At 40.6% G+C, this 19,495-nt stretch overlaps 1 protein-coding gene across 1 annotated transcript in view; it reads left to right on the forward strand.

The window, feature by feature from the left end:
- The window catches only part of Sh3gl2 (SH3 domain containing GRB2 like 2, endophilin A1), a 178,840-nt gene that overhangs the window by 132,235 nt on the left and 27,110 nt on the right, over positions 1-19,495 (forward strand). The window contains exons 2-3 of the mRNA XM_036180076.1: positions 4,813-4,881; positions 15,350-15,422. Coding sequence (XP_036035969.1) covers positions 4,813-4,881; positions 15,350-15,422 — 142 coding nt within the window. The remainder of the gene's footprint in view (positions 1-4,812; positions 4,882-15,349; positions 15,423-19,495) is intronic.

The raw sequence follows: 19,495 nt of genomic DNA on the forward strand, positions 1-19,495 counted from the left end.
GCTGAAAGTTCTACCTTCTGTGTGTGTAAGGTTTTTGGTAAGTCATAATAACCCTGAATCTGGGGTGTCATTCTCAGGTAGGGTGGCTTCGCTAGCATGTGTTCAGTCAGGATTTGGTACAAAGCCTGCATAGAGAAGATTCAATATTTTAAGAATAACTTTTTAAAATTTGCAGTATTCTCTTCCACATATAATCTGGTTTAATTGCAAAGTGATCTAGCACTGAGTGATGTTGGTCCTACTTCTCAGGTGAAGAAATTGAGGCAGAAATGTTATGCATTTGCCCCTTTTACAACTGAGAGGTCACTTTGTAAGTACGGAAATTTACATCTATCCAAGAGATAGGTCATTGTCTCAAGTGATTGGAGAAGGAAAGAGAAGTGAAGAGTGTTGTAATTATATTTTAATTAAAAATATAAAATAAATACAACCTGTACGTGCATAGTAGTTGTTTGAATTTTCTGATTTTTAAAACCTTTTCCCTATAGAGACAAAATATATATCTCTAACTTATAGAGGTTCAGAGCCAATGCTAACACACATGTGTCTTCCATTAGTAATTCTTATTAGGGTAATCTTTTTCTTGCCTATCATTATTATGTTTGTTACTGAGGCATCAGACATTTTTTAATTAAAACACATGCAGTATGAGTTCTCCATTTTCCACATTAGAGTTCAGCAGAGCAAAAGTCCTTTGCAGTTTTGCTGGTGAAATAGTTCCAGGTACTCTGATGGCTGATGAGTCTCATTAAGAGTTCAGAGAAGTCTGAAAAGTTCCTGCTAGGTTGAACAGGTAACTAGGTAACTAGCTGATGGTGGAGAAGTTAGGTGTGTAAATGGACATCTTAAACAATATATAGACTTTGAAGGGCAGAAAAGGGAATAGGTAGAGTTATAAAGGAGAAGAAATAATCATAGCATGTGTGATATATGGAAAGAAACTTGGCTTTATATGATAGTCAGTGGAATGCTGTTTTTGACTAAATCTCAATCATTCAATTTTACCAATAAAGACTTAGGAGGCAGATGCTAGAGTGAAAGCCTGCTTAGCTCAGAGAGGCAGAGAAAGCACCCAGCTGACCTTCCTTTTCTGCCAACATTCCTGATAGCATGCTTTCTCCTACACTGTCTCAAACAAAACTCAAACTGAATATCTCTCCCTTCTACTTCCTGTGCATCTCTCTATCCATCCTACTGACTCCATCTTACTCTCTATGGTTACTTCCTCTCAACTGGTTGCTTGCTCTGCCTTTTAACCTGTGCTTGACTTAATTTAATCCTGTTTACAATACTCAAGTAGAAAAGTCTTGGATTAAAGATGCGTGCTAGGGCTGAGTCACATCACAACTAGATACAGGTTTTTCCAGTAAATAACACAATCTTGGGTTTCACAGTGTGATCAAATATTCCGCAAAAAAACAGAAGTAAAGAGAGAAATTAGGACCTAAATAAGAGGTCTAGGAGTCTGTAGACCAATGTGATTTTTGATGGGGATAGCTAGCTAGCTCTTACATGTTTGGTAAATGAAGTATAGTGCTGGCCAGGATCAGAGCTGCATAATGAGGATGGAGCTTGGGTGTGACAGATGGCTGGAGGGCTGATGAGTCATTGCTGCAAAGCAGGACAGCATCCTTTGGATGAAGGACAGTAGTTATTTATTGACGATGTCTCTTGTTGCTGATTCTCCTTTACTTTATACTTACTTAGCAGACAGACAACAGCTTGAGACTGTGCATTTGGAATTAAGAATGAGATGTAAACTATACCTGATTGTTGTTGTTATTGAAAAGCTGTACTTCCGGAAAGACTACCAAGAATGATCAATCCTCTTTGCCTCTCTCATGTTCACTGCAGAATTCACATTGCCGTTCACTTTGCCAAATCTTTACCAAGTTGTTCTTAGGGAATATGGTCGAGAGTATGAGAGAGGAGAGTACAGTAACTGGTTTGATTTTTTGTTTTTTTAATTTAAAAGATTACTGGTTGGATTGGAACACAGTGCATAAGGGAAGCGTAGTTACAGAGGCAATTAAAAGTATAAGCTCCCCAAATAAGCCTTCATCATTGGCCATGTGGGCTCAAGAGACCCATTTCTCTTACCTTGCATCTTATTTGTGAGACATTAAGTGTTAGTAGCACTTACTCAAACAAAAGGATATATTTGCCACACTCCTACAGAGTCAATTGTTATTTAAGTAGCCCAATATTTACCTCTGTGCCATGGTATATGTAGATCCTTTGTGATCTGGAAAAATATCAAAGCAAATATGTGGAAGTTATTCTGAGTTTTACTTCCCTCTCAGGAATCTAACTTGATAAGGAAGTTATATATCAACTAGGCAGTTAGTACTTCATCAGTATGCATGCACATGCTACCTTCCTCCTCTCTGTGTGGTAAACTAGTTCAAAGAAGCTAAACGTCAGATTTGGTAGGAAAAAGTAATAATTGTTTTTGCTCTAGTTTAGTTGTGTTTCCTTTCTTCTCCACCCACTCTTGGGCATGCTTTGTAAATAAAATATCTGAAGCCAGTAGACTAGGGTGGAGTCAGTATGAATTAGTTACTGATCACTAGGATGACTCCAGCATCCCATTTGATATCTAGAGTCAGCTACTGTGATACTTAGTGATTGGTGGATATAGAAAGAAGGGAAATAAAAATAGTTCTTAGTTACACAATATGTTGTTGAGTGTATGATGTGAATTCTTGTGATTTGCATGAATACCATGTACTTTTTTAAAGAGTTGATTAAAACTGGATTATCTACTCAGTATCAGAATTCTCATTTTAATACACATGGAGGCATTTCTTAGCTCCATGCTTTTGATGTTCATTTTACAAGTAAATGAGGACCTGTGACCTCAGTTACTGGTCACATGATGGGGTCTAACTGTAGTGATACCCTGACAACCTGAGACTTTAGACATGGTGATTTTTTTCTAACATTGGAGACAGTTGTGTAGAATGGAGATTACAACTTATAGTTGTCCAACAAATACTTCTTTATTGTTTAGGTCGTAAAGTAGATTAGAGTTTGCTTGCCCAAAAATAGTGGTCAGCTATATGTTTTGAGCATAAGACAGAAGAGCTGAAATATGAGCTAAATTACTGTCACTGAGCAAAAATGCCAGCGACATAAAGTTATTGGCATTTTCATTAATCTTTCTGTTCCGAGCATTGACCCTTATCTAGTTATGATTGCATCAAAGAGGATTTTGGCTTCTCAAAGTGTGGACTGGAAGTGAAGTAAACTGCTGTGAGAAACAGGCGTGCTGGGAGCAGATGTGCGCTTCACTGGGGACTAGGGTTTGTTGCAGGAATTGTAGGTTTAGATGTGGGTTCTTATACCACATACACCTCCATGTACCTCGTCTGTGCAGATTCTGTCCCACTCGGTGTTGTATCTGTTACTGCTGATGCAGTGAACAGCGGCGTCTCACCTGTAGTAATGGTAGGCTCTTCTGGATGTTTTCCACTTGGCAGAACACTGAGAAAGGCAGAGAGAGAGAGAGGGTAAGAAATGCACCTCAGGGACCAGCAAGAGACTGAAGTTCTTTTAGGTCTAGGAGTTGGAGCTAGAGCTCCAGAAGCCCCTTCAAGAAACATGGGCTAAGCTCACTGAGAAAACCCATGTTGCTTGTAAAGACTGCTACAGGCAGACCACAGTGGGAACCTTGGTAAACACTCTCAGCCAAGGTAGTGCAGGCCTTTAATCCCAGCACTTGGGAGGCAGAGCCAGGCAGATCTCTGTGGATTCAAGGCCAGCCTGGGCTACAGAGCAAGATCCAGGGACAGGCACCAAAACTACACAGAGAGAAACCCTGTCTCGAAAAATTAAAAAAACAAAAAACAAAAAACTTTCAGCCAAAAAACTCTTGAAGGAAGTTAGAATTCATCCTTCATTATGTGTGTGTGTATGTGTATGTGTGTGTGTGTGTGTGTGTGTGTGTGTGTGTGTGTGTGTGTAGACTTCATATAATACAGTGATGTTTTTGAGAAAAACATTTATCCGTCTTTACAGTTAGGGTATTTGAAAAAATTCCGTAATCCTGTTTTGATGAAATCATTTTTTTTCTGTAATCTTGTCATACATTTTTATTATCCTTAATTGGAATCATTATTTTAGAAAAGACTAGTAGATCTATTTTTATTAATGTGAATATTTTTATGTGAACTATGATAATTTGCACATGTTAATTGATAAATATAAGATGTATAGTATTGGAAAATGATTGAGTAGCAAGAAAATCCCTCAATATTATTTGATATACCTCATCACTTGCTTGTGAGGATATAAACAGGGAGAGTTGAAAGCAAGTCCTTTTATCTGGAATCATCTGGGCTCATTTCTTCTTAATAGTTAAATGGATGCTTGTGATTATCTGTTCAATAGCCCATTGAAGAGCAGGTGAAACAAGTAGCAATTTTCTACCTAGGAGCATTTCCGATCCATTGTCAGAGGAAAATGATTACAGTGTGATGCTGCTGTTCCTTAGGGTTTACAGGGGAAAATGTTAGCAATTAGGTAGTTGTCAAATGATTTGTATAATAGAAGGAGCACTGGGGTTGAAATCAGAAGGTGCAGGTTTGGATTTCTGCTCCAGTACCCACCAGCTGCGTGACCTCTAAGATGTTACCTAGCCACTCTAAGCTAATACTTTGCTGCTAGGAAAATGGAACTGCCTACCACAGTCAGAGAATGACTCTACAGTTATGTTCGGCGCCGTTTCTAAAAGTGCTTGGAACTTGTCACACACTTTTGTGAAGGAACGAAACTATGTCTAATGATCCCCTCTGTCGTTTTCTTCTGCAGAAAGTGAGTGAGAAGGTTGGAGGAGCTGAAGGCACCAAGTTAGATGATGACTTCAAAGAGATGGAACGGGTGAGTCTTCACTTCTTAGCCTTCCCTTGGCATGAAGTTGTCCCCTGGAAGGGGGGATGTGCAGCTCTTGTGTGCTAGTCTCCCAATGTTCTGCTTCTTTAAAAATGCTCCTTTCACTGCGTATTTTGAACTAGAAACTGGGAAGCAGCCTGTCTTCCGTGTGTCCATCCAGAGAACAGGGCCACTGTGAAGAGGAACGGTGTGGTGCTTTTCCTGAGAGGCTTCTCATCCCTTCTCCTAACTAGAGCTGAGGCTGAATGTGGGTGACATGGAAAGGAAGAGGGGGAAATGGAGAATGATGTCTCAAAGTTCAGAAGGGACTCTGAGCCTCTCCGACTCCAGTGGACTTTCCTGTGAGGATCTTCCTGCTAGAGGCAGGTCACGAGAGTGAGGAGAGGGCAGTTTGGGAGTCCAGTGACCTGGCCTAACCTCCGCTGCCACCACTTGCTGTAAAAGTCCAGGTTTTTCTCGGAGTTCCTATTTTTCATATGGCAGTAATACATGAGAATACTAATGCTCACTTAAGAATTTTATTATTGACTAAAGATAAGTAAGTCATTTAGCATTCTGTCTGAAACATTATAGGTTCTCCACAGGTGAGGCTGGAGTTTGTGAATTGAGTCTCTTTTTCTCCTGAGATATTAGAGGTATTCTCTCTTTCACTTTGAGCTTGTTCATAGTGAGAGATGTTTTGACCTAAGAGGATGAGTGATTATTGAAATGGTCAAAAAATACTGTGGGTCGGTATTGAAGGGTAGTCCCTGTGCTTAAAGAGGTGTGGTAGGCCCGTGATACACAGAGTATTATTAATTATATTATTAATAATTACATTAATATATTATTAATTATAATTATGCATTATTAATATTTTGCCTCTGTACACTATTATAACAAAATATTTTTCTTTATATTCTAGTTTGAGTCTCTAAAGAAGATTGTTAAGGGCCTAATTTTTTTTTTTTTTAATTAATCTATGTCCTTTCCAGTGGGCTGCATTGCTACATTTCTGATGAGTAAATCAGACTGTTTCTTGATGCTTCCTATCTTTTTAATTTTCCTCCTAATGGGTTTATGGATAAACTAAAACTGACTCACTTCAGGCATCTGTGACATAGGATAGAGATAAGATTCCAGAGTGTGTAGTGTTCACAGTCTAGAGGGGAGGACAGAGGAGATAGGTAATGATGCTGTACCCGGCTAACTGAGCTGGCAGTGGGAGACTTTGGTGACCTTCTGGTGGAATTGTTGAGACTGAACGAGAGTTGAGAACCTAGTATGTTTCAAGCAAAGGAAGGAATACAGAAGCAAACAGGAGAGAACAGTGCAGCTTCTGCAAAGATGAGGCCAAAATACCCGGCTCTTGTCAAGTGCAACTGGACAGTTTTGACTTGGCCAGCCCCTCTGCCTCAGTTCCTTACCTTGGCTTTTCTAATGACTGCCCATTGTTGATGTCCTATATCAGTGTTCTGAGTCTTGTCCAAATCCTGAGAACTTGACCTCTCATATCCAGTACCTGGCTGCTACTTTCCCCAACTGAAGTCAAAGTCTGTCCTTATTTCCAATCTCCTCTTGCTCTTCAACCAAAGCTGATAAACACCGACTTTCATGGTGGTAAACACAGCAGCCTACCCATCCCTTGTCAACGTCCACATCTCTAGACAGACAGACATCCTCAGGATGACAGCTTTGCTTCCTCCTGAGAACCCCACAGATCTGCTCATTTGCATCAGCCTCTGGGTACTTGCTTTGCCCTCCTTAGCCTCTCTCTCCCTTCACTCCTCCTGAGAGCACTGCAGTGTGCTCCATGGCTAACTACCACAGCATTACAGAAGCTTGGGCAAGTAGTTAGGGATTTGAAATGTACAGGTGTCAGGAGTGAGTCCTGCATTGCACATCTGCCCTGACTAAAGCTGCTAAATGAGGGAGCTGACTGTAAAGCTAAGACAAGCCAGCTCTTTGTGTCTTAAATAAAACTAAAAAGCAAAGGGAATTTGGAGAATGGAGTTTAATCACTGAGCAACTAATTAGACCTTTGGAGACTTATTTTGCTACAAAATCCATGCCAGTCTTACAAACTAATTAAAATGAGAGGCTCTTGCCAAGCATTTTACTTTAGGCAAATATCCACAGACTTCCCTCAGAGTCTGAAGGTGAAGTGTAAGATTTATGGTCCTTATTTCATCAAAAGTCTCTGGAGTGTTTGTTTCAAATCTAGATTCCCCTGTAATAAAGCAAACTTGTGATTGAAGAACCTAGCCGTGTTCCTGCACTTGGGGTTTTCTCTAATAAATTCAGATGTTTGGACTTCAGTACAGTGTAGAAATTGTTTTATTTAATTTTATTGTGCACATCTTTTGTTTTATCTGTGATTGTCCTACAGTTTGTACTCAACTTGTGCTGAGTGTATTGGGAGGTAAACTATTTCTACAGTCATTGAAAAGCACTTGCTGTGGACTTCGAATCTTAACAAGTTAGCTACTCACAAAAATCTTTTAGCTCAGTGTTTCTAAGCCTACCAAAGAATCAGCATCTAACTGTTCACAGTTGGGTTTCTGTTCAGGAAATGTTTGAGGTGGAGAAAGCTTTATTTAGTTGTACTCTCAGAGGTGCAATTAGTCAACAATATGAAATAAATTAGAGGTCTGCAGCAAGCAGCACTCCCGGGAGAGAGGTGGCTGTTCCTAGAAGTTCTTCTAATCTCAACCTACTCTGCTCTGCCACCAAGATGCAGCGCCATGACAGCCTGGCTCACTCCTCAGCCTCCTCTTCCCTGGCTGTTGTTGGAGGCCTCTGGCTGTGTTGTCTCCACGGGAGTTTGCCCTTAATCATTGCTTTCTTTATCTTAAGAACCTTGCGTGGAGTTGGCTTTAATTTTAACTGTACATGTTTCCCTTACTTATCAGTTTCATTAAATGTAGGCTGAATTTCTTTCTGTGATCCAGACATTTGGAAGATTTCTTCTTTATAAAGCTGCAGATTTTTGTTGTTGATGGCTGTTAATAGAAGATCTAGAATTTGAGGAACTTTTGATTCCTTCTCAAATTTCCATTGGTTGCTACAGTTATACAGAACAGGGGAAGGTTTCAATGAGTTAGTATGTAGTTTTAGTCATTAATTCACTTAGAAAATATGTAAATACTTCCATGTGCCAGACAGTGTGCTGGGAACTAGAAACACGGAGGTACATGAGGCCCAATCTCTCAAGCTTTCAATTTGGGTGGGAAAAAAGAGGAGTATAAATAGATACCAAGTAAGACATAGTGCTTAGTGTCCTGAAAGGATTTCCACAAAAGACACCAGAGAGAGGCCAAATACAGGTTTCTTAGAGCAACAGAAACTTCTAGAAGAGAGACTGCTGAGCTGAATCTTCAAATCTTCTCTTGTACTTTGTATGAGTATCAAGCAAGACTCCCAGTCAATGGTCACAGAGTTTTTCTGTAACCTGAAAGGCATCTTGGGAAATTCTTTAATTCACAAAAGGTTCTGGGGCTAGAAACATGAAAATAAACCCTTTAAATAAAATTATAATTCCTAAAGAGAAGCCTCAAGTTTTAAGAAAGACAAGATCTTGGGAGAGAAAAGAACAGCTGCCATTCCAATTGCATGTGAGAGGGTGAGGATAGTTGATAGAGTTCAATGTGGAGAATGCTGGTAGATGGTGTCTATGGTCATTACCGTTATACTTGAGTTACTACAGGAAGAGACATTTAGTCTCATCCATCCCTAGTGAGAGAACTAGGATTCACGAGCAGAAACCACCTGGCTCACTTTAAGAGAGAACCAGGTTTTTGTAAAAGCCACAGAAATCATCGAATTACCTACCTGCTCACGTTGAAACACAGGCTAAGCCTACAGTTCCCAGCTATCAGGGGAGGCATGCTAGTCATTGCTTGAGATTCATAGCAAGTAATTTTCTACTAATTATGCATATTTGAAAGATACCGCTCTTGGATACCAGTGATATGTCTCAAATGGGAGAGAAGAGAGGAACAGAATTGCAGCCAGTATACTCAGAATACCTTCTCTGAGTAGGCTTGGGGTCCACCATGATACGGGGCATCTCCTTCATGGAATAGTAGTGAAGGAGACATGGGTCCCTGACCTAAGCCATTCACTTGCTGGTATAAGCTAGATGAAGGGCTTGAGTCACAAACAGATGAGCTTCAGAGCCATCCTTCTGCTCTGCCTGAACTTCTTTGGAGACAGGCTTCCTCAGTTATGTGTGTGGAATGTATGTCAAAGCTATCCTCGGTATGGGGTAATGCCTAAGAAGATTAACAAAATTAAAATTAATATATTAGAGTAACCAGAACCTAAACCATCCTTCATTTTTAAAATGTTATCTGTCAGCCTTTCTGAATATATGGTTTCTGCTTTAAAGCAGGCAGTTTGGAGATGTCTTTTACCCTTCCAGAGTCAGTAGGGAGCTATTCAAAGTACCACTCTTGGATCAGCCTGTCTTTCTGGAAGACAGGCTTTCCTAGGATGCTGCTTCCATCATGTCCCTGTGACTTACTTATTTGGCTGTTCTCTTTCAGTGCTTCAAGTGAGTGTGTGTATATTCTTAACTATAGTTAACTATAATAACTTAATAATAAAATTAAAAACTTGAAAATATGTTGGTGTTTTATATGTCACTTTAAGTTCTTTGACATAACCACTGGGAATTTTTCCTTATCTAAGGGGGCATTCAATTCATGTCATTATTATTGATTGACAAACCCACAGACTACCTGTGCCACATATAATATGTTCTGATTCTGGCATCTGACAATATGAAATGATGTCTTTCATACTTCCATTGCTCTGTAAAAGATTCTGTAGTTTTCATGTATTTTAAGTTCAGAAAATACTGATTTATTCCCTACAGGGGAGGATGTTACTGTATATTCATACACCTGTATATGAAACAGTAATCCATCATGTCAATTCACTGTCTTTCAGTGTTCTGGCATCTGATATTTCAAGACCGGAAATAAGAACCTCGATCATAGATTAAGCATGACATGCTCTAAGCTCCCACCTTAGCTTGGGGATCAGCACATTCTCTTGGTACATCTCTGAAACTTTTTGGGCTGCAGGACTTTGCCCTCTGTCTTATAAGTCATCTCTAGGGCTACTGAAGCACAAAAAGGATCCATTGGCAATGCCTGTGTCAATGAGTAGAGCTATGTTAAAAGAAAGCAAAATTTAGAGGACACTGAAATTAGACATTTGTATGATTATTGTGTACAATAAAATAGAAATATTAATTTCTTTTTTAATCTTTTAATGTATGCAGGTATATTTAGGGTGTATTTCCAAACCTATACACAGGGAAGGGATACTTAAGAAGATTAGCAAAATTAGAATGGATTCATCAGTAATCAGAGCCTAATTCCTTCCTCAGTTTTCAAATTATTAATTAGACTTTCTGAATACATATGATATCCGCTTTAAAGCAAGGCAGTTTGGAGACAAGTTGTTTACTCTCAGGCCACACAGAGGGATGTCTTTGAAGCTCACCCTACCTGGTGGATCATTGGCATAGTTTTTACCATTGGCCATAGTTTGGCCACCCCTTATTTAACTTGAAAATGCTGTTTCCTCTGTTTGTGGAATATAGGAGCAGGCATTCCAAAGCCACAGTATACATGTCAAGTTCAAGGGACGAGCTCCAGTGTCTGGCCTCAGCTTCCACATTGTTTGAGATAATGTCTCCATTTACTTACAGCTGTGTGCCAGGCTAGCTGGTCTGTGAATTTCCTGTCTTAACTTCCATCTGCCAGTAGGGCAAATTGGCATCAAAAAGCTTGTGCTAGTGTATCTGGTGGGTTGTGGAGCTGCAGACTCAGGCCTTCAGGCTTATGTGCCAAACACTTTACCCACTGAGCTATCTCCCTGTCCCAAGAGAGCCATTTCTTCATTTGGTCGTTTCTCTGGACTCAGTTATACATTTCAAGACTGGTTAATGGAAAAAGAATCTAAAGTATTGGCAGTTGTGAAGGATACATGCCTATGATTCTGGCCTAAAAAGAAAGCCATGTATTACACAAGGGTTTACAGGCCCTAAATAGAAGCCCATGTTGTATACATTCACAGTTCATTTCCTGTTAACAACCTTCCCCAGTGCTAGAAACAACAAAATTCATTGGTGTAACAAATACTTGAGAGCAACAAGTTAATTTTTTTGATTCTCAGTTTTTCTAAAGTTTCATTCCAAGGTTAGCTGGCTCATTGCTTTGGGCTTAAAGTGATGCAGAACATTATGACAACAGCAGCATGTGGCTTCAGGTAGCTGTTCAATCATGATGGTTCAGATGCAGAGATAAGAAATGGAAAGGCCAGGGACAAATACAGCTGTCAAAGGCATACCTTTAGCAATTCTGTTTTTCAAAGCAGGCCCCACCTACCAACTCTCAACAGTTAGTTGTGAACCCACCAGTGAATTAATCCATCAGTCATAGCAGGGTCCTCATGACTCAGTTCCCTTGCACTGAGCAGCTCCACTTGCTAGGGAACCAAGTCTCCAGTACACGGACATTCTGGGGAGATACTTCATATCCAAAGCTATGTACTGTACTTTCCCAATCAAAGCAAGATTAACTGAATATGGAGCCTTGGGGGCTCCCCCCAATAGAAGGTACTGTAATTAAGAATATACCAAAAGTCATTTTCAGATTAGGAGATTTGGACAATGTAAAAACAAACAGGTATACATCATAAACTCAAAGTTAAATTGTGCTGTTCTTCCATGGGATGAAGCTCTTGTTAGTTTGAATAAATGATAAATCTTTGTGCCTATGTTACCAGATTTAGTATTAAGAGATTATATGGCTGGACAGTGCCTATTTATGTGTATGAAGTCTTTACCAGCAGGAGCCTGACAGGATGTATTAAGGATTGTCGCCACTTTTGCTGTTGATTTGTCTGGGTCTGATACAATCAGTTTAGCCAGAATCATTAGGATAAGGGATAGAAGGTAGAAATCAGTCACTCTTCTCCTGGAAGATGTCTTTAGAATAGTGAGTAGTCACTAGACAATTCATTTCCAGTTCTCTTTCATAGAAACCTCCATCTGTGGCCTTGGGGAAGAACTTTTCTTTCATTATCATGTCACTGGTTATGTGAGCTTGGGAAGGTCATTTTCCTATTCTGCATCTTTGAGTTGTACTTAAAGGTCAGGGATTGGGTTACTGTACTACTGAGTTCTTGCTCTTGTGTCCATTATCTCTATCAGGTGGTAGCCCAGCAGAATCCAATAAAAAGTAAAGGGCCAGTGAAAGAGTTTGCTAAAGACTATTCCATGTTGTTCCTGTGTCCTGAAAAGAAACCATAGAGATAACCATATTGGATAAAATTCTTTTCAAAAAACGATAAATGCCTAAAATAAATTCTGTACTGAAAGTGTAAAGTTTAATGTGAATGTACACAACTTCTGTTCCAAATGCCTGTTCTAACTGGATAGAAGTTCATGGAGTTGTATAGATTTTGTGTCTGGCTAATTTTGGTGTATGGTGTGTTTGTGCCAATTTTTATAATAACGTTTATAAAAATAAAATGAATTTCAAGTGAAGATTATATTATGCTCCTATCAAATAGTTCAGTGAAGCTTGTCTTGTATTGATAACAGAAGTACTGAAGGTGTCTGCATTAGTGAGCACAGAGTCTGAAAAATCTGTGTTGGCAACTTCTTAGGAGACTTTGGTCAGACTATTGGGAACACTGAGATGTTTTTTTTTTTTTTTTTGTCGCCATTCTGTTTTAATGTTGAATTCTACTCTGGGGACTAAACACAATACTCTTAATGTTTTTATCTCTAAGGTCTCTGGCGACCTGGGACTACTGGTTTGATCCGTATGAGCCTATGAACGGCTTCCCATGACTTCCTTGCTAACCCATATAGACAATGTATAGGAAGCACTGATGCTGCAGCCTCTGTTGAGAAGGCAGAAGAGTTGGGCATAAGGGGCCTAGCAAGTCAATATGGTAGTGTCACTTCTGTGGGACCAGGTCCAGATATTTACTGTAGATGAAAGTCCCATTTACATCTAAAGTGTTGAGGACTTTCATAACTAACCAAAGGATGAGGTGGCAGTTCTTTGTTCCTGACCCTGTTGAGTTGTTCTCACAGGTCCCTAACCCCAATTAGGGATGGCACAAAGTGCATTCCAGTCCTGCTATGGTGTCTTCTGAAATTGGGGAAAAATAGCACATCATGTCTTCTTGCAGCAACCTTTCATTTTCAGGGAAAAAGAGCAGTCTGGAGCAAGCTTCTGATTCCCCCTGTATCTGTTTTCTCCTTCATGTAATGATGCTTAAATCTCTTTGATTATTGAGAAAGAGATGGGGAAAGTTAGAAACATGTCAGCCTTCTAGCAGAAGATGACACCACAGTAACAAATGGACATCAGGTAGTTCAAGTCTCAAGTCTTCTGATGCTTTCTTTCTTAGAAAACTTGACTTTTGGACTCCACTTCTTCCTGCCATGGCCCCAGTATAGCAGAACTGTTAGAAGGTCTTATTAATAAAAACAAACCTGAAGCCAGGTATTGGGGTGAATGCTGGAAGATCAGAGAAGCAGAACAAGCCACAGCTTCCTCACCTCACCAACCCCTCAGCTGATCCTGATTCCTAAGACTGGAAGCCTCTGAGTTCTCATCCAAATGAATCTCAGCTGAACTGCTTCTCAAAAGCCTAAAAGCTTAACCAACCTAGTTCCTGGTTTTCATGCCTTATATAACTTTCTGCTTTCTGCCCTCACTTCCTGGGATTAAAGGCTCACTTCTTGGGATTAAAGGTGTGAGTCACCATGCCTGACTGTTTCCAGTGTGGCTTTAAACTCACAGAGATCCGGATGGATGTCTACCACCCAAGTGATAGGATTAAAGGTGTGTGCGCCACCATCTTCTGGCCTCTATATCTAGTGGCTGTTCTGTTCTCTGACCCCAGATAAGTTTATTAGGGTACACAATGTTTTGGGGAACACAATACCACCACACCCCAGAGGACACCAGATACAATGGCATTAATTCCTCACTCCTAGTCTGTCTTACAGACAATAGAAGGTCTGTGTTTGTCCTCTCATGTTCTCTGCCCTTTCGGCGTGTTTGTTCTCTATACAACTTTGAACTCTCGCCACGGCTCTCAAGCATTCTGTGACTTGAGTCCATAAGATCATCTGGCATTTGGATAAAACTGCCAGGACCTCGTTTGGTAGTGCCCCACTCCAGGGAGGTGTCACCCCTTTACCCAAGCCTCGGGTATCTTAAAATTTGGAGTCAGTCAAAAGGGCAGTTGTCCAGAGTTCCTCAGCAGGCTCATGCCTCCAAAAGAGAGTACATTTAAAAGTTATTTTACACCATTACCATTCCAGAGTTACAGGGCATATCATGTGTTTTGCTCATCCTCATAATTACAACTGCATGCTGTACTCTGACTGGTGGGATAAGAAGCTATTAAATACCTAAAAACCAAACAAGGTAAGGTATTTTAATAGATATAGTATAGAAGAAAAGGAGGTTTACTCTATACAAAGCAGATTTCACCAAATACAGTTAGTGTGGAGATTCGTTAGGATCCCTTGTGGTCCTATGTGATGAAACAAAATATTATCAATGGCAGGGGAATTGGTCTATTCCTGTTAGACTTCTGTGCTATGAACCAATGCCCTTCACAGCCTAATAAGAAAAGTAAAAGGCTGTATCTTATGCTGTTTCCCTAACTTGGCTGTGTAGAGAGGGCAGGGTGGGCTGCTGGGGGAATGCTGACCATTCCCAATGGTCTAAGACAGGATTTTTAGTGTCAGAATTTGGTATTTATAACTAGCTAAATGTTTGGGACCAACTAGAGATATTTACTGAGGACATTTATATTCTGAAGATGGTGCCATAATTGAAGACATGCTCTTTTAAAATTATTATTATTATTGTTGTTGTTGTTGTTGTTTTTTCTTTATTGTCCCCCCCCCCCCCCACCATGTGCACGATACATATGTGGGAGTGTATATGCCACAGTATGGTATGGAGGGTAGAAGGTTAGAAGACAGCTTGTGGAGTTACTTCTCTCCTACTTTTACGTGGATTCCAAGAATTAAACTCAGATCTCCAGGCTGGCTAATCCTCTCTATCACTTGAGCCAGCTGAGTGTCCCAGCATTATTTTGTTATGGAAGAGAAACCAGTTGCCAAGTCTGGCCCATTTATGGCATCTAGTAAAAGCTTGAAGGCAAAATGTCACTGACAAACTCTGTATTAGTTTTGCTGAAAGGTAAGGAAGTATACTTTGAAGCAAATTTCGGGAAATTACCAGTTTCCTTCTTGGGTGGATAGACTTTTTAACGGGCAATGCTCAGCAGGAAGTCATCCTCCTCTCTAGCTGCTCCTCATAGTGTCTCACCTGCTCCTGCAGGACTTGTCACTGCGTGCTTGCCCCACTGGGATCTAAAGCAAATGATTGTGCCATTTATCATATTTATATTTCCATTTCAGAAAGTGGATGTCACCAGCAGGGCTGTGATGGAAATAATGACTAAAACAATTGAATACCTTCAACCCAATCCAGGTAAGTGTTGTCTTATAGTTAGAGTTCCCTCAGGTTAGCCTCGCACTGATTGGCAGGTTAGACTTGGTAGGTTTCTCCTTCCTGTGAGGGAGGGGCCATTTTAAAGCTCACGTTGAAATGCCTGCAAGATAATGTGGTATTTTATCCAACTGTGGTGTCTTTAACAGTGAGTGTATGCAGCTTGGGTGACAGGCACATCATGTCAGGGTAGCTACAAGGGCTTTTCAGCTGATCTTTAATGTTTCAAGACATGGTAAGAAAGTGAACATGAGATGGCTTTGAGATGGGTTGTGATGACTTCCAAAAAATAAGAAAAAGCGGAAGCCAGGTATTTTTGTGAAGTACAAATGGTTTAGGCTCCTACAGCATGGAGGGCCGCCCCTTCCCCTCTTCTCCAGGCACATCACAGGCTGTCATTAGTGCCTTAGAACCTCTTGCACTACATCTGAGATAGGAACTGTAGAGATAATGGAGTGTCCCTGGAAGAGAGAACCAGGCATGGCTGGTGCTGTCTCTGTTGATCCTAGATAGAGCAGAGCATACCAGCCTCCATCACAGGCCTTCTGACATTGTACAGGCTTCAGGTCCTGACTCCAGCTACAACTTGAAGCAAAGCTGAATGTGCTACTTGAGGGAAATATGAGGATTTGCAAAGCTGGTGACTCTTGAGTCTAGTTTCTTTGGGAATTTCACTTAAGATGCTAGCTCTCTGGGAGTCCTTGAGATCCAGGCGACTATTTCAGTCTCAGTGGGTTCCGATGCAGGGTCTAAGTGACAAAGGGTAACAAGAGGATAGCAGGAGGAAGCAGACAAGTACAGTGGTGCTGATGCTGCAGGCTCTGTCCTGATGCTTGACTGCTGACTGTAGCTGGCTCTCCATCTCTCCTTACTATGGCAGCTCCGTTGCTATTTCAAGAGTGAATCGGCGATGTAGAAATGATATATCGGCAATGTAGAAATGATATTCTCTCTATTTTTCTTTAGGCTGTATTAGAGATGAGATGATGTGATAGGGAGAAATATAGAAAAAAATTATGATAGGGTGCAGAAATGAGTTTAACTGCTGGTAGACCAGGTAAGTTTTCAAGATGACTTCTAAGCCATGTTATAACTAGCAAGAAACCAAGTTTCATGTCATTGCATAGCTTCTTCCTAGTGTTTCTATCCCACAGAGATATAAAGATCTCATAGATGCACACACATTTATTCAAACAACTGTACTAGGTCAAGTCTCGAAAAGAGAACAGCTCACCTTACCATGCTTTACCACGGCAATGGCTTTATAGAAGCAAGAAATGTTCCTGTTATCGTTGCAAAGACCCTGAAAATACCCCATGCTTCCTTCATATTCATGTGTGAATTGTGTTGGTGACCAACTGTTGTGGGGCCTCGTGTCAGGAATGAGAGGAGAAATACAGTCTTTCTTAAGTCTCACTGCAGCTTCCGTACAGTACCAGTAACATGCAGTCTCGTCTTTAAACAGAGCTCATTTGATTTTTTTGACCATATCATCTATGCATATAGTATATTTTGATCATACTCAGCCAGTTCCTCTCTCATTTTTCCCCCCTCCCACTGATACTTTCCTACTTTCCAACCAGTCCCTCTCCCACTTCCAGGTCTTTCTGTGTGTGATCCAATGAATGTCATTAGAATTGTTTACAAACATGGATGAGGGTTATTTGCAACAGCATGGGCAATTTATGAGTGGCCTACACCGTAGAAGATGACTTCTTCCTGCTCAGAAGCCATTAACTGCCTGTGAATCCTCAGGGAGGGGTGGGGCCTGATGAGTTCCTCCCCATCCATGATGGAATGTGGACAGGCCTAATCTTGTTTAGATAATCATACCTCCTGTGAATTGAGCCACATCATGCAATACTCCTCTCTTCCTCCAATTCTTATATTTTTTTCTGTTTTCTCTACCACACTGTTCCCTAAGTGTTGGAGGGTATGAGTAGATGTCGCATTTTGTGCTGAGAACTCCATATCTTATTCTTTCAAACTTTACCAATTATGAGTTATATGCAGTAGCTACTATCTACTACAGAAGCAGCATCTCTGAATCTGTGGACAGAAATGAAATATTCAGAAAAAACTTTGAGGGACCACATGTCCATTAGCAAAGTAACTGCTTTGGCTAGGCCCTAAGGCCCATGTCCTCCCCCATCGTGGGCTTTTTGGACTAAATTCGAAGTAGGCATGTATTTTCTACCATGAATTGAGCCTCAGATTTAGTCAGGAAGAGGTTGGGTACCCCATAAGAGACATGCCACCATTGCACCAAGAAACACATCTTGCTTGGCTGTTGCTAGTGTAGCATGCAGGGTCCACAGCTAAGTAAGACAGTTGTCAGTTTTACTGTAGCAGTCTGAAAAGAACCTTCTGGTAAGATGAGGACTAGCTGGCAGGGAGGAGGAAGCTTCCCACTCAGGTCAGCTCCATTTCTCCATGTCCTCCTATCTAAGAGTATGGTATCCTCAAAAAATGGTCTTACAATCTAGACTTGGTGGGCAGCCAAGAGCAGTGGCAATCGCTTGTGTTTTTGAGGGGTGCATCAGTAGCATCCCTGACCAAATATGAGTTCATAGGGAGATGTCGGACCTCTGGCACTGGGATTATTGTTTAATAAACTATGGCTTCTGGGAACAGCTTTATCCACCAACACAGGGCAGTGCTTTCATACTTCTTTGTTTTCTTTTTTCTTTTTTTAATTATAGTTTTAATTAGCTTACATAGGAGCAAGTTGCCTTGTGGCTTTTTAATACATCCTTACTTTCTACCCTCTCACCCCCTCCTCTCACATCTCCCTGCCCCCATCCCTGCTTGTGTTTCTTATTACTGTTTCCTTCCTTACTTCCAGATTACCTCATCCTACTAACTAGCCTCTGGAAAGCCTCATTTTCACCCCTCTCATGGCCCATTTCCAGCTTCTTGACCTGTGAAGAAACTCACTCTCTCATAAGCATACATATACAAAGTTCAAAGCTAAGATCCACATATGAGAGAGAACGTGCATTGTTTGTCTTTCTGAACCTGGGTTGCCACACTTAATCTGCTTTGTTTAACCATTTTCCTATAAATCATGTAATTCCATTGTTTCACAGCTTAGTAAATTTCATTGTGCATCACATTTTCACTTGAAGCATGCCTCTGATTATTCTGTTTCCTTGCTGTTGTGAGTAGAGCAACAGCGAACAGAGTGGCAGGCATGTCCACCGTCGGATATAGAGTCCTTTGCATTTACGCTCAGGAGTGGTACTGCTGGATCATATGGAAGTTCGATTTTCAGGTTTTTGAGAACTCTCTGCCCTTATTTCCATAGTGTTTGCACTAGTTCACACTCCTACTGTGATGAATAGGGCTCTCATCCCATTCCCCACACTCTGGCCAGCATGTGCGGTCATTTGCTTTGTCATAACAATGGCTCTTCTGACTGATGGGTGTGAGTGAGATGGACTCTCAAAGGAGTTTTAGTTTGCATTTCTCTGATGACTAACACTTTTTATGTAGATTTTGAACACTTTCAAAACTATGTATTTGTCATGTGTAACTTCTTCTGAGAGCTCTCCTTTCAGTCCCATAGCTGTGTTTTCAATTGGAGTGTTTGTTTTCTTGCTGTGTGGTTTTTGAGTTCTTTGTAATCTGGATATTAATCATCTATTAAATGTATAGCTGTTGAAAATTTGCATCCCATCCTGTAGGCTAGCTCTTCCTAACCGTTTCCTAACTTCATGAGGTCCTGTTTAATCATCTGTTGGCCTTATTTCCTTAGCATTTAGGTCCTATCTGAGACCTTATTTATCCCAGTATGATGACCTATTATTTTTCCTATTTTTACCTCCAGCAGTTTCAGGCATCTCAGTATTACCTTAAGGTCTTCCTTCTACTTGGGGTTGATTTTTGGAGAGGTGAAAAATAAGATCTAGATAATTTTTCTGCATGGAGATACCCAGGTTCCCAGCACTATTTGTTAAAGATGCCGCCTCTTCTCCAATGAGTATTCTTGGTGTCTCTGTGAAAAATCAAGTAGCTATAATTGTTCAGCTTCATAGTTGAATGTTTTATTGTAT

Source organism: Onychomys torridus, chromosome 2, assembly GCF_903995425.1.
Source record: "Onychomys torridus chromosome 2, mOncTor1.1, whole genome shotgun sequence".
Classification (NCBI taxonomy): domain Eukaryota; kingdom Metazoa; phylum Chordata; class Mammalia; order Rodentia; family Cricetidae; genus Onychomys; species Onychomys torridus.